General features: G+C 36.7%; 1 protein-coding gene across 1 annotated transcript in view; it reads right to left on the reverse strand.

Annotated features, from left to right (window-relative positions):
- SEZ6 (seizure related 6 homolog) overlaps window positions 1-16,470 on the reverse strand; it is a 373,229-nt gene that overhangs the window by 161,695 nt on the left and 195,064 nt on the right. The window contains exons 2-3 of the mRNA XM_072417567.1: window positions 5,139-5,924; window positions 2,940-3,073 (exon numbers count right to left, since the gene is read on the reverse strand). Of these exons, the coding sequence (XP_072273668.1) occupies window positions 2,940-3,073; window positions 5,139-5,924 (920 nt within the window). The remainder of the gene's footprint in view (window positions 1-2,939; window positions 3,074-5,138; window positions 5,925-16,470) is intronic.

A 16,470-nucleotide genomic window follows, 5' to 3' on the forward strand; every position in this document is an offset into this window, starting at 1 on the left:
TTCCTGACCGATGGATCACTCAAAGGGGTCCCCACGATTGTGCTCAGCTCTCCCCTGACCTTTACCTTGTGACTTTTTTTCTAGGGCTATATCCTAAGCAAGGTGTATGCCAATAAGCCCTATAACCTATCACAGCTTGAGGAAAGAATCCGCACAGCCTGCAGCGAGGTTGGGGAAGAGATGCTGCAAAACGTTGGAGAGGCTTGTGTCCAAAGGTATAGAATTAGTCTTCAAGGTGTTTGAATGTGATGGCAAGTCTAAAAATTAAAACTGCAACGACTTCTTAGTTGATGCTAAAAATATGAATAAATTCAGTTTCTTGTGTAGTTTTTAGGAATTTATTTAAAGTGTATAGTGACTTTTGGGACACCTTGTATATATATATTTTCTACTGAAAGCATATGTTACAATTACAATATGTGAAAGATGAACACATACAGTGGCATCTGCTAGATTAGTGTTTTTTTTTGTGATTGAAGCTTCAGAGGGTGTACTTTGTTTTAATTTACTGTAATAAAACCCCTGTACACTTACACATGATGTAGTAAGAAATGTATGGGAGGAAGGTGAGGGCTCGTTCATATTCGGAAGCGTCAAACAGCAGAGGGGAGTGGCATCTGCCAGGGGATGGTGGACGAGGTAAGTATTTGTAAAATTCCTTTTTCCATGTCAAAAAAACATAACTGTAGCAGTGTACTGAATCCCACTGAATGATTTATTTAACAAAAGCCTGGAGTTTGGTCAAAGCTTCTTTTTCCATGCTTTTTCAAAGGTGACTGTAACCCTAACATAAACAACATATCTAATGCTCAGTTCACATTAAATCTTGGGATTACCATTTACCATTTGCACATCGTTAGGCATTTTCTTTTTGCATAATCCTCTGCTACCCTATGCATTGACCTACAAACTTCATTATGGTAAATATAACTCTGCCAAGGTAATAAACCATCACTTATGGTAAGGTAATATATTTGGATACCAAAAATGCAATATTATATATACTATATATAAGGTTTTATAATCTTCTGAAAACTTTGTATGGTTCAAATGTACAAATGTATGTATGGATTAAAGTTTGCTAAGGTTTATTCATTACAATTTCTAACAAATCTTAGAAGTTTTTAATATCACATATGACACAATATGCAGAGATATCCACATTGTTGCACATATTGTAAATGCCTTTATAAATGCTAATACTGCTATTCATAAACATTCATAATGTTAATAATATACATTTTTAAAAAGATTTTAGTTCCTGCTCTACCATGCACAGTAATTTAGAGCTTCAGGTAACTGCCTCTAATTGCATGCTATACAGCCTGTGCATGTCTGCGTGGAACCTGCTTGCTTTCTTGTTTTGCAATTGCCAAGCTCTAATTAATCGGCAGGCTATGAACACCAGCTGTAAGAAGGTGGGATGGATTGTTAGAGTGACTACCAAATCCTGTCACATGGTGATACAGCCCACTGTATTATTGAAGTGACAGAATGTCAGCGGTGCCAACATAAGACTTTAATTACAGTCTTCCTTTATTCACACAAAGTCCTATTTAATGCTCAGTGCATTTAATGTTCAGTTCCAATATAAAACTTTTTCTTAAACCTTTCCAGAAATTACTAACCCTTTCTTATATAAATCTATCTATCTATCTATCTATCTATCTATCTATCTATCTATCTATCTATCTATCTATCTATCTAACCATCTATCTAACCATCTATCTAACCATCTATCAATTTACCTACAATTTTGTTTCTGCATCTACTGGATATGGCCATTTTTATTCTGGATTGCGAGGAGTCGCTGGAAAGAAGGACTTTATCATTAGGCTTTTAAAGGACTGGGGAATTGTGGTTGGCATATCTCACCAATGAATCCTCTGGGTGATAATAAAAGCAACGAGGGATTCAAGTTGCTATAAATAATTTATTATTAAAAAAGAAAATCCCTTTAAAGCTCTCTGGACACCAAAGTTTAGAAAGAGTCTCAGACATGAGTTTTAAAGCACCTTTTGAACTATTATCTGCAGTCCAGGCACTGTGCTACCAAAGCCAATATCTCTCTACTGGTTATATAATAGTAACCTAAATATATATTTTTTTTACCACTGTACACACAATTTATGACAGATTCTTCACATCTAAGGAATTGGTCATTGTTTCAATACGTATGAAAGCTTAGAAAAACCTTGAACATGTAAAGAATGCAGGCTGGTGGTTTCATATGTTACATAAAATCATCAAGATCAATCACTAGGGGAAAAAACATACACAAACCAGCCTAGTATTATCCTATATAATAAGTTATTTTTATTTAAAAACTATAATACCCGGTTTCATTCTTTGCTTTTAGAGAAGCATCCAGATTTTTCCTACAGCAATCTATAGAACTTTCTAAAACTACTTCCTGAGGGAGCCGATTTCACATTTTCACAGACCTTACAGTGAAGAATACATTTATTATCCGGAGATTAAACTTCTTTTCCTCCAGACGCAAAGAGTGCCCCTTGTCCTTTGCAACAACCTTAAAGTGAATAATTGGGAAAAGAATTCCCTATATGGACCATTTATATATTTATACAGAGTGGTTATCCCCTGTTCAACATCTCTCCTAATAGCTGAGCTCTCCTCATAGCTGAGCTCCTCCATTCCTTTTGTCAATTTAGTGGTAATTTAGTTGTGATGTTCCAGGCAACTTAAGTATCATGCTATCCCTATGTACTCAAATGTATGCACTTGTTTAGGCAGCTGAAGTGGTGTCCTAAAGAAACATGATATATGACTATATTTATTACACTAGACAACATTCCATAACCTGGAAGTATAAAAAAACATAAAATAGATTTAAAACATATTTGCTGTTACTAATATAAATATTTTACCTAAGTAGGTTAAATTTACTTTACTATGTGACTTTACAATCGTGTACTTACTTTAATTTCAACTCCATATCCGGAATATACATAGATTGTGTAACTGCAATCCAATCCAGTGTTGTACTGATAATTTCTATGCACAGGAGATAAGAGAACACCTTCGGTAGCAGTAAAGTTTTTACTACAAGGTTCTGTAAAAGAGATAAACAGGTGCCAAGTTACATGTAATAATGTTCATGCATACGTTGTATAAATAAAACTCTGACTCCTTATCAAACAGGTAGGGAACAAGAACAGGTGATCATATTTGGGGCCATTTTACGACTCTGAAAGACCTAGGGCACCACCACATCTAAGGTTGTAGATGGTATAGAGTGTCACAATGAACAAAGCTGATGTCATTTTCTGTTGTTCCTACCTCTTCTATTTATCCTCTTTTTGCTTTCCTCCCATATTTTACTAGAGTCTCATTCCCTTCCCTAGCACCTGGAGCAAAGTTTACCCTACATTGAAAACCAGGCTACATACTTGCTTCTTAAGGTACAGGTACCAGGTACACACTTGCAATAATTATCATTGGAAAACGAACGACTAAAGCATATGCACGATTATTTTGAACGATCGTATTGTGCACAATTCTGTACATGTTGTAACAATACAATCATTCAAATATAATCCACCAATAATGTACACAGGCTAGATATGATCATTTGAACAATGCAGGAAGTGACATGTAAAGAAGAAAGTGTATTGCAGAACTGTCCATGATCACTGAACAACCGTACACACAATAGATAGTGAACGATCTTTCCAGCGATAATGTTTGCAAGTGTGTACGCAGCGCAAGACTATACTACCAAACAAGAATCAACTAATACATTTTCTATGCAATACTAGTGGCTAAAAAGCACATAGCATAGGATCTCTGAGTTTCTGCCTTTGTAGATATGATCCCATGGACACATGTAATTAACACCTTGACTGTAGGCTGTAGTAATTTCATGCCTGATCCAGGGCACCCAGCAGTCATGGCCCTACAGTAAGGTGCAAACAGAGTAGGTTGAAGAGGAAAAGATATAAGCAGGACAATCCAGAAGGCAGAAAAATATATAGGAATGTATATGACATAAAACCTACTTGCTGGAGCTGAAGAGGTGCACAGTACAGGAGTAAGCTGCTCCTGGGCTAACACAGCAACACCCAAGGGAGGCTGTAATAGGTGCAGCTTTATTGCTCTTTGGTACTTGGAACTCATTTCTTTTATTCTAAAACATTTGGCATTGTTTTATGTTGTAAGTATTCCTTAAAATATAATAAGGAAGTTTTTTTTCTAAAGCTCAATGTTCAGGGCCAAAAAATTTGTGCATACTTTTCTGGCCATACAATCAAGATTATATATATTCTTTTCAAATCCTAAAGAAAGGAAATACAGGACCCTTGCAGCTTGCTTCAATCACTTTACTGTGAACATAAACAGAGCAAAGCTTTTAAAATTGTCCATCTAAGCGCTGAACCAGACGCCCTAAGAAAGAGTGGGTGTCAACTCAATAAGGTGGCAGGCTAGATACTTTTAAATGCCTTGCTGTGTGTAGCCACAATAATATGACTAAAGCAAATTGTGAGTGTTTTCCATATGCCTTGGGAGAGATTTGGGGGCTAAGCGAAATGGCCGTACACTGGATGCTTTTAAAAACAGTGTTGTTTGCACTCACAATAAAGGGATTGAAGCATGCTGTGTGCGCGCTCCCTTCTCTGGATTAAAACATGGTGTATAAGCAGTAAGCTTTGTACACATATGACTGCACTTATCCTTTTTGGCAGCTTGTAAGAATGCATGTAAAATTCTCCCAAGTTAGGCAGCTTTCAGACTTTGGAAAGCCATGCTTTTGTGTGACTGTAGTACATATATTATTTCGAAGCCTGTAAGCTAAAATCTAATACCCTTGTTTGAATATACCCAAAACTTCTTTTTTTTAATTTAAGATAGAGTAGGAATAGATTTGAATCATTTCCCTTTTTTATGCTCAGGATAGGAGCATCATTAACAGAACATTTGCTGAAGGTAAATCTTCTGATTAACACACTTGTTTTTGACCAGAAGGGTAACTCCACAAACTATATAGGCATTTCTTCCCACTTTCTGTTGTGTTTCTGGGGCAGAAAATGCACGACTGAAACAAAAAAAAATTGGCTATACATGCCCACACTACACATGTTTGTAATGGATGCAGCTAATGTGCAAAATATTATAGTCACCTGGTACTGGAACAGTTGTGGTCACAGTTGTAGTAATAATGGTACTTGTTGTGGTTTCCTCTTCCTCTTCAAATGCTGTTACCGGAGATGGTGACATGTGGGAAGAAATCTTTTTTGTATCCAGAATACTTGCATGTGTTGGAGTTCTGTTAGTGCTTTTACTTATTCCAGGAGTAGCAGAAGAAACTCTGTCCTTAATAGCAAATGAAGAACTAGTGTGAGTGACAGATGACAACTCTATATGGCTTATATCTTGCTGTGGACCATAATCAACTTTACTCTTATCAGTCTGAAGTATATAATGAGCATCGGAGGTTGGCAATGAATCTACCACTGGTTCCAATGACACAGTTCCCATTGCTTCACCAAAATTCTTTTGATTTTCAGTAACGACAGATGTGGTGTCCATTATCATTGTAGATGGTGTTAGTGGCATTGTGGGTGTAGAAAAATCTGCATGGAACATTGGAGCATTGTCTGGATGAGCCAGGTTAATTCTTGCTTCCTGTTCAGATAATTTATCATTCAACCTACTATTGTCCTTTGGTTGTTTGGTCCTGGTTAAGTAGGGTGGTTGGTGCCGGAAGTCCTTTTTCATGATACTTTCATGAAGAATTCCCTCCAGTAAAGGGTGGTGATTCAGTAATGTCATAGTAGGTGCGGTTGTGATAAAAGGTACCTCACCTTCTAGATCTGCTACAACTGTAGTGGGAGTTGGGTCTTGTTTTGTATTCCAGCTTCCAGTTACCTTGTTGTTAATTCCATTTCTTACTGCAGTAATTAAGCCTAAAACAAAAGATAAAAGAATAAGTTAGTGATATTTTGAACAAGAAGTTAGTTTTCTTACAAATAAATATTTTTCATAATAATAACTAACAGTTGGCACAACATTCTTATATCTTCTTCAATTCCCAAGATAAATAGAGATTGGTAAAATGTCTGCATACACTGCACTAATAATGTACCCACTTAATCTTCAAAGTATAACAAGTAATGGGAAAATACATTTTTTTAAGTTTCCTGTAGCAAGATTTCATAGTTCAGATATTTCTTTTGTTAACCCAAATATAAGTTCTAGTAATAGCTGACATTTGACCCAAGATGGTTTCCAGTTCTGCAGCAAAGCTATTTCCGACCTTTTTTAAGGGCACATTTCTTACAAATAAAATGAGCGTTTCTTTTACTTTCACTTTCTGAGCCCGAAGGATGAAAGGAAAGTTCATCTAGATCTGACCCCAATCAAGACGAAAGAGAAAAATCTATTTCCAGTAGCTACAACTCGTAAAAAAACTGAAGGGATCAATGTAGACGGTTGGAAAAATGCCAGCATAAGATTGCTCAGGTTCTTGTCTTTATCTATGTGGGTACAAGGGGCCCGAGAGTCTACTGAGATGAGCACTGAATGTCCTGACCACAGTGAAGGACAGCCAAGATCAACCACAGTGGCCAAACACTTTCTTCTTATGTTGTTTACTGTGCTATTTCTATTTTCTCAACTAGGAGAAATGTCCTTGAAGCGGAACAATTCACTTGCTCTGACCTTACATTTTGCTGGAAAATGTTATATTTTATTTCATATTTCTGTGTAAAACTACATCTCAGTTGTTGGGGAACTGTTGAAGGTCTATCTATGTTTTATGGCGCTTGTTCAGCTTGGTTGGTGAGGAGAAAACCACTTAAAGAGAATCTGTCACCTTGGTTATTCGGGGCAAAGTTAAACCCCTTGAAAAGATATAAACCTTCGATGGGATCTTCCACCACTACATTCATAATATTCAAAAGCTCTGAATGTAAACTCTGCGTAACTGTGTTGCCCATTGAAAAAAACTGGATGCCCTTACATAGGAATCCCACTACATGTTGGGATTTAGGTAGATGTAAAATCTTAATGGACTTTACTTTACTGAAGCTTTGTGTGGCATAAACAATTATTTTTTTTATAAATCCCATTTTTTTTCTTTTCTTAGTGCAGAATATTGCCCAGAGCACCCTACTGCCACCCACATTCACTTGTTGGCATGGGATGACATACTTGCAGTATAATCTGCACAAAATGGTCATTTCTTTATAACAAAAAAAGTAAAAATCGACCCTTAGATGAGCCCCCCTTTTGAATTTCCGATTAGCTACCTTTCATACATTAGATGAACTTCCTTTTAAGATGTACAAACGCTGGATAATAGCCACCTATAAAGAATGATTGATCATTTTGTGTGAAAATCTAGTGTGTACAGAAGTCCCGGACTTCCTTAAATAATCCACCACCCAACTGGGGGCAATTGTTGCCATTTCCTATGGTAGAGGCAGTGGGGTGCCTCCTGCTTATCCTCCCCTTTGCTCTTTTATTCTTGCGTTGCTGGAGATAATCAGAAAAGATTGTGATTAGCGATATATAAAGCCAGGACACACCAGTGTATATGTTGCAAAAACAAATATGTACTTTTCAGAACAGAAGAATTGAAGGGTCTGATCATGTGGCAAGGACCTCTGTGGCGGGATCCCAAATATTATTTGATCTTTGATAAAGTTGCAAATTCCAAAAGAGTAAAAAACTAAAATCATATTAACATGTGAAAGCTGAACTCCAGGCAAACAGCTAAATATACAGATAAAATGCATACAATGATTTACTTCTCCATTAAGTTTCAGGACATAGCACAACCCTGTCTAGCAGATTATGATACTTTATTTTCTCTATGCAGCCAATAACAACTCAGCAGCACAATTTTAATTTCTGTCTCTCTTCTCACTACAACACAACTCTCTAGCTCACTGTGCTTCTTCTTCTCCCAGTCTTAGTTCTTTCTGTAGTACAGGAATGAAAGACAGTGATACTGAATTCAATGTAGATACCCACACCACCTGTATTAAAAATATACGTCTTCATCATTTGTGTCTTTAATATCTGCCTAAAGGTTAAAGCTTGTATAAGATTTTAGTGAGGTCATATATAAGTTTGAGCACTCAGTGATATTACTTACATGCTGATCATATTGACATATATATCTAAGAACTATGGAAAACGTCCATACTCCCCCCTTAATGTAAGTACTGTCTGGCCACAGGGGAAATTCACAAAAGGCCTGGAAGCCAAGACCACCTTAAATTGTGTTTACTATTCCACTGACAGCACAAGGCTAAGCAATGCCATGCTACATAAGGGATCTGCAGTACACGTATTACATTAATGAATGATTCACCTCAGCAAATTTTGAAATCCATTCCGCTGATGAACACTCTCTACAACACTTTCCTCCTGTACCAGCACAGTAATTAATAAATGTATTTATCATCCGCTCTGACCTTTCTTCCAAATCCACTGCATCTTCCCTAATCATTTTCTCTTGTTCGCTTGTGTTTATCAACATTTCATCCGAATTCTCTCTTATTATCTCTTCCTCCCACAAACCTGCTCATCTTTTAGAGTACAAGGGAGTGTTAGAAAATAAGAGTGTTATTATTTCCCTCATAATAGGTCCTTGCTAAATGAGCTGGAAATTTCTACAGTTTTCAGCAATAAAAAAAGTCAACCTGAAAGTCTGGGGAGAGGATAACTATAAATCCCTCCCATTCTTTTATGTATCATACATTGATGATCTTGACATCTAGCTATTGCTGAAAGTAGCTTATATGCAATGGCTTAGCTGGGAGTTCCAGGACAAAATTTATGTAAAGTTGTCTTCAGAAAAGTTCTCCATAATTGGAAGATCTCCCCTCTTCTCCGTCTTCCTATGGCAACTGTTATATTTTCCCTATTCTCTGCCTCAGGGATAACGCATACCATATACCCATATATATTTATTTTCATAAAGTTTAGTTAAGACCCATTTTTAAACTGGTATTACCCAAAGAAGGTACACAGCATCCCAATAAAATCATTAAAGAAATCATATAGAGTAAAATTTGATTTCTTTTTTAACTCATACCATGGCAAATAGAGAGGATGAATCTACTCAGTGGGAAGAAAGACAATATAAACCTGGCATTAGTTCTAACTCTTCCATACTCTATCCAGGACTAATGTTTTGGCTGGATATATGCCTTAATAACAGGCAGTGTTGGGGTGCCAATGAACAAATTCCCCTTTCTTTTTTAATAGGTTTCCAGTAGCTATTAAAGTGTGGTCTGGATGTGGCTTGGCAACTAGGAAGATCTTTTAAAGTACAAAACTGTGGAAGAGTTTTGTAGAAGAATTTAGACCTGGTCAGGGCATTGAGTAATAAATGTGTAAAGAAGATCAATATTGTTGGTGGAGATATTCCCATACATAGCTGAGGTACTAGAATTCGTGAATGTCATAGAAGAATGATGCCAAGAGCTGTTAGTAATCGTCCTATAGACAAAAACAGCATTACATTTTCTTCCATAACCTGGATTTTTTGTACATTCTGGAGGACCTTAGGGAACTCAGCCCATGTATTGAGTTTGTGATGCTTTTGTCTCCTCAAAGATGAGTTGGCTTAGAAACATGGCTGTGTTAATGAAGCACAGCATGAGCCAAGTGTGCTATGCTCCCTGTTCTCCTTTCGCTGTGTTTCCCTACCTTATGTTTAGGCTGTTTTTACCGTAAAAAGTGTCAAAGTGAGATGCGTCTTTTTCAAGCTAGTTTTTCCCGAGCTTAAGAAACAGAGACTCTGCCTTCAAATTATTGGGGGTTATTGCTGGCCCTAACACTTATTGCATGTTATTTCCTACCATAGGATATAAGGGGTGGTATTGCTGGTCCTTACATTTAATGGGAGTATTGCTGGCCCTGACACATAATGGAGGTTTTTTCTGTCCCTAACACTAATTATGCGTTTTTGCTGGCTCTGACATTTACTGGGTTTTTTTGGGCCATGAGATATTGGGGGGTTATTGCTGACACTTACACTTACTAGGCGTTATTGCTGGACCTGACATTTAGGAGGGGTTATCACTGGCCCCTACACCTAATGCAGGTTATTGCTGGTCTTAGGTCTTAATAGGGGTTATTGCTGGCCGGAAATTGCCATTTAGAAGAATTGCACTGTGCCCACTCACATTTTTCCTAGGTGTTTACAGGAGCCAGGACTGCTGCTGATGAGTTTACCCTCTCTCCATCATGCAAAGAATAATATTTTTCTGCTCTGACTTCTTTAATGGTGAATAGTGACATAGACTTGGACTGTTTTTGCACACCATCTGTTAAGTTAAATAAAGCCTATGGCATTTCTTTCCATCTACTTGGCTGAAGCAGCTATATAGCTCAGCAGGCAAAACAAATAAAGTAATAAAAACCCTGAATTTTTTCACATAATCGGGCCAAATTGTGTAGGTGACAGGTGTGCTTTAAATATTTCTGTCAGACCTTCAAACACCGTTCTGTGTTTCTGTGCCTTGTGTAAGAGAAAGATTTCCTTTTTCTCTCAAACTGCCTATTTTTCTACAGAATAAGAAATCAAGAAGAAAGCCTGGAGATGTATGCCGCACTTATCATTTCTCAGCGCGGTACCATATCAATAATAGAGGTTCTCGTAGAAAATTCAACACTTCCAGCCTAAACAATCAGAGGCTCCTGTAAGGCTCTCAGTGAACACACAAATCTAGCTTGTGATATTGTATTCTTTTCTAAGTGTGTTAATGCCAGTTTAAAGAAATTAACTTTTGTTAAAGATGGAGCTGAGGAGAAAATACTAAAATACAGCCATGTGCGGGGCCAATAAAGCTGATAAGCTCCATATTGGATAGAATTCTGAAACACCTGAGATAAATATACTCCAACATAATTGTTGATATCACATTTTAGAACTGTGCGTACAATCAAATCAGCCTGAGAAAACTGTATTTTATTTACCGTTCCAGAGAAACTTTGAATTATTATTATTAATTCCAGGAATGGACAATAGTTAGTCTAATAGTAATAGCGGCCTTGAGTTTTGTAAGCAGCAATGCTGATGGAGAAATTACTTTTCCCAGGCAATAAAAATGTTATAGGACACAAAATAAGACCTTTAAGGCTCAATTCAGGGCAGATATAAAACACATACTTTATTTCTTTTATAATAAAAGTGTTTTTTAAAACACTGAGAAAGGGAGGGATAACTCTGGGAGACAGTTATTGTTTGCTGCATACATATCTACTGGGAACATACTGACAAACGTAGGAGAAAAGAGAAAATCTGAAGGGGTGGGGGGTCACCATGTTGTTTAGGAGAGACGGAAAGGAGTGAATATTTTTTATTTCAGGGGACCCGGAAGTTTCCATACATGGTCTTTGTGAGAGGATCTTTTAAGATGTATCAAGCAGCTTTTGCATTTCCATTGACTGGTTCTAACGTAAGCAAAAGCCTGTGTACATGGGCCTAAAAAGCTGAGGAAGATGACCTTGGTGATCATGTTGTGGTACACAGCTAGAGGTTCTAGATGAACTTTTCTCAACCTTTTTGAACCCTTGAAAGTATGTTCAGATCTCAGGTAACATCTGTGAAAAACAAGTTATTGAGGATCAGTGCCTTTTACATTGGTGGTCAGTTACAGTTGTGGCTAGAATACCACTAATTATTGTGTCAATTAGCTGGCTTTTCTACAGAGCTTTAGTCTCCTAGAACTTTGCAGACACAAATATGAGACCAGTCAGGGACAGTTTAGGGTGGGCCCCCGGTCTGTGGCCGTCTGACAGCTGGGCCGCGAGAGCATGGATACCATTGGTGGTCCACAGCTCTGACCAATGCCCCCCCCCCCAAAATCAACTCCAGGCCTTTTATCTGCTTAATTGTTAATGACATAACAAAGGAATTACCCACACCAGCCAATGAAATAGCCTTTAAGTCAATTGTCCAATTGTTTCTGAGCCCCTGAAATGAAGTGATTGTGTTAAAAAAAGGTTCCTTACATGTTTATGCAATCTTTTTGTTCAACCCACTGAATTAAAGCTGAAAGTCTGCAGTTCAACTGCATCTGAGTTGTTTCATTTAAAATTATTTGTGGTAATGTAGAGAACCACAATTACCAAAAAGTTGTCTCTGTCCAAATATTTATGGACCTAACTGTAGGCCTTCGATGTCCAAAGATTATTACAATAAAGGTTAGGCTTTATTTGGTTGTTTGGTTAGTTTTTTTAATTATACTAAGCAGAGCCACAAAACCTTTTGGCCTTCCCTGATGGAGAAATTTGCTGCTGATACATTGTGTAAAAGCAATTTAAAAGATCATATTCTGCACAAAACTTACACAATGTGTGATATAATTGGTGAGAAATATTTTGTGCCTAAATCAGATTAAAAAACACCTCCATACCACAAGATTCATACTATTTGTAGCCAGACAGAGCCTACCCCCTGCATCCAAACAGCTTGGTAAAATGGTAGCACCATTGTGTTAGATTGTGGAAGAGAAAGGTGTGACCAGCTTAGTAGTTATAGCGCACCTCAAAATTTTGATGATAGTCAGAACTTTTCCTTTATACATGTTAAAAAAGCAAATTGAGGTATTATTATGAGGAGTCCCAAAAAAAGGCCAGTGTTTTCCCAACTCCCCCTAATGCCCCTCGCCAGAAGACTGCTACTGTAAAATATGCACAATTATTATATTTGCCCTTGACAGATGTCTGTAGGACAGTCATGTCACACACAGCATCCCTGTCCTTTCATTTATTTTCCGTGTAGTTGTTGAACTTTGCGTTACTACCCTGTAAGTGCAGGGCACTGTGTTCCATGACTCTGGTATGCCCTCGTCTGCTAGGGTGGGGGTACTTCAGACTGAGAACATCTAGTGGTAGAAAATATTACTGCAATGTACAGCGCCAAAAAGGATATAATGCAGTCCAAGTTTTTTTAAATCTAAAACCCTGCTGGGAGACTGTATTGTAAATAAAAGTTGGAAATTGGAAAACAAAAAGAAAGTGCCTTCCTTACATTTTTACAATTTAGGTTCTGACCAACAAAATCTAAAACTTTCCCCAAAACTACTTTTCTCTGAGTGTCAGTTTTGCTGCTGGCCCTGTAACCAAGCAAGAGAAACATTCTTTATGTAAAAGCATTCTATTTCATTTTGTTTTAGGAATAATGAAACAAGGATGAGATGCAGCAAAGCCTTTATCTTCTTACACAACAGAAAACGAGTATTGCATTTTGCATGGCAATTTGTCTACATCACAGACACTCTTAGAACAAACGCTGGCCTATTTAATAAATATACAGAGCAACAAAGATGGAAAAGTGCATTAACTCATGGTAGTCAATTTGATTAAACCTTTAATTTAATACATGCAGCCAGAACAATAATGATTACTATCCGGTTAACATGGATTAATGCATCTTACGCTTTGCCTCTTAAAAATGTAATATTGTATGAAATACAATGGCTCAAGATTCGCTAGTCTCATACATAGAGAAATGGCAGCGCGCTGTTTATTAATCATCAAAGTAGCTTCACATTGGTGATTCAACACCTGTCTTGTCACTGCTTCCTAAATTACATCCTGTTTGTTTTTCCGAAGATTTTTGTTTTTGGTTCTCTTTGATGACTGTTTCTGTTGGGCTATTAGCGTGATTATCAGCCCTTGAAGAATAGTCTCATCGACTTGGCTTTTGCAGGTTAATTTGTTTTGTCTGTATTTTTTCACACCTCTGTCTCCCAAGAGTCTCTGTCTGTTATGTTGTCACTCTCACTTTCCTTAGTGATATTTCTTATCCCAATCACAGCCTGGGCTATCACTCTAACACTCGCTGTCTCCGTTTTGGATACCATTTATGCTGGGTTTGCCCTTGGGCAAACTATATCATTTTTTAAGGTTCAAACGTATTAAATTTTGAGAAACACAATGCAAATTTAAAAGACAAAGCTAATTTATCAACACCGCATCTCATTCACTCTGGTTACAGAACATGTAGTAGTGAAATACGGTATAATTATTAGATATACAATATTATTAACACAAAGGAGTCTATGTGTAAAGCACCGAATCTGACTTTCGCTGGTGGAGAATCACTGCCAATAAAACACACTGACCTGGAAGATTCTACGCCAGAGATTATTTCAGTAAGTGTCAGATTTATATAAATAGACCCCATAGACTTTTAGCCCAGACCCAATGCAAGTCAAAGGTCTAAATCTGATAAGGCTTTACAAGACATCCTGGGACTGGATGTATTATGATAAAAAATACTGACAATGTTGACTAACATTATAAGATTCGCTGGCTGAGTGTTTACCACATAACAAAAAAGCTGATGTGCAATCCCTAAAGCAGATTATAAAATTAGAATCTTATTGGTTGCCTTGAGCCACACTATCACCTTTTTTATTCCAGTTTAATGAAGAAGCCCCTAAAGAAATAAATTCTTGGGATGCTATTATCAACCTGAGTCAATTAGATAATGTTTAGCTCTGCCAAACAGAAATCTGTTAAAATTGTGTAAGAAACATTGCCAACATTTTCTTAGCCCAAGATGTTTTTAAATGTAATTAGCAATTAAAGTGATAAGAATGTTGCCCAAAAAAGTTGTCTTCAATATTGGTTTTAGAAAATGTGAAAATGTTAAGCGTTTTATAATATACAGTTGCAAATTCAAAAAATTATGATTTATTTACTAAAGATGAAGTTTATTCTGTTTGTATTCTGTTCTTTCCACCTCCTTCAATACTAATTCAGAACTTTTGAACAAAAGTTTATTTTTATTACATACCTATTTTCTCTTTGAGCAAAAAGGCTCCTTCTGCGCACAACCGATATGCTCAGGCATGCGCAGAAGAAGCGCCCAAGAGCCTCCCGGGATGCGTGGTATCCCGGGAGGCTTTGCGCTCCCATTCATTCTTAACCGACTAGGTGGCCGAGAGTTAAGGGGCAATGCTGCACCCTTTTGTTTTTTTTTTAAAAATGGTGTTGAACCTAACAAAAAAAAACAAAACGTAAATTTATGTAAAGTGAAAGTTATGAGTTTAGGTATGCTTTAAGTCAACAACCTTTATTTAATATTTAAAACCCTTTTATTGTAATCCATATGCTATAGAGGAATAGGTTGTATATAGATTTGGGATGATGTCTCTAGTTTTTGGCCAATATAGAAATACAGCACATATTCTAATTATATAACTCTAAAATGTTAACTGTCTAGGAAAAATGATTCATGTTCTAGGACTCCAATAAGACCCACATGAAATATACTGTAAACAGAAATGTTTCAGGTGACCTTTATATATTTATTTATGTTACACTGATGCATATTATGCCCATCAATGAACTATAGGATTTTATTTACATGCATGCTAGCCAGCAAAGGGCAGTGGGGTGATTACCAATAGATTGAGACAGCCTGAGAGGTAAAGAAAGAAGTCAAGCCACTTAGGTAAATACAATGACTAATGATGAGCAAAAAAGTTTTTGCACTCTAGAAACCAAGCATCAAAGCCAAAATAAAGGACATAATGAAGGTGCCAAAAAAGTTGCAGCAGGTAAAACTCACTCAAGGATAGGTGAAAACAGGCCAGCAACAGAAAGGTTGGGTTATATCCTATTAAAGCCAAATTGTTTGACAATACTATGACAGGTAACCACATGGTGTGTGGACAGTTGTACCTTATCGGGACTTTTCATTATTTAAACATTTGTTAAGCACTGCAAATGTTCTCAATACAACCTGTATATAATTGTTTTGCTGTATATTATAATCCTGTCAATTTATTGCCAGATTTGAAGCCATAAACCTTGTGAAATGGTATATGCAGAATTTAAAGTCTATTTCTAACACAAATCATAGAATATATATACAACCTAAAATTCACCAACATCCTGTATTTGTGTTCATCTGTTTCAGCTTTTCACTTATCACTCTTCACAGTCTTTTCACTTATCTATTTTCAACTAGATCATTGCTTCTCAAACTTGTTACCATGGGGGAACCCTATTAAAAACTTCAGGGAACCCGTTCTATAATTACTATACCCCAAGCTTACAGAATATTAGTGTGATGAATAATAAGAAGAACGTCTGTTACATTGTTGACCATTGGGAAGAATGCCGCCCTTACAGATAACCAAAAAGTAGTTGTGTGTACTGTGATTGCTCATTCTAATGTCTGTATGGGTTTAAGAAATAAAACAAAGATTTTCATTAGTAATTAAGGCAACAGATACAAATTGTTTTGTATAATATCTGAAAACTTGTAAAGTTTTGCAAGCAATGGCAGAATGCTAAATTATTTTAATTATTCCTAGTTTGTTAATGTTAGTTTCTAATCCTTATATTAGATATACCTTTGCAGTGTGACTTGAATTAAAATTCACTAATTAGCAGTAACCATGATTGATGAAAATTAAACTTCCCACAGTAGTGTATTACATCTTGGTACTATTACATTGATTGAATTCTTCT

This window comes from Pyxicephalus adspersus, chromosome 1, assembly GCF_032062135.1.
Source record: "Pyxicephalus adspersus chromosome 1, UCB_Pads_2.0, whole genome shotgun sequence".
In the NCBI taxonomy this organism is placed as follows: Eukaryota; Metazoa; Chordata; class Amphibia; order Anura; family Pyxicephalidae; genus Pyxicephalus; species Pyxicephalus adspersus.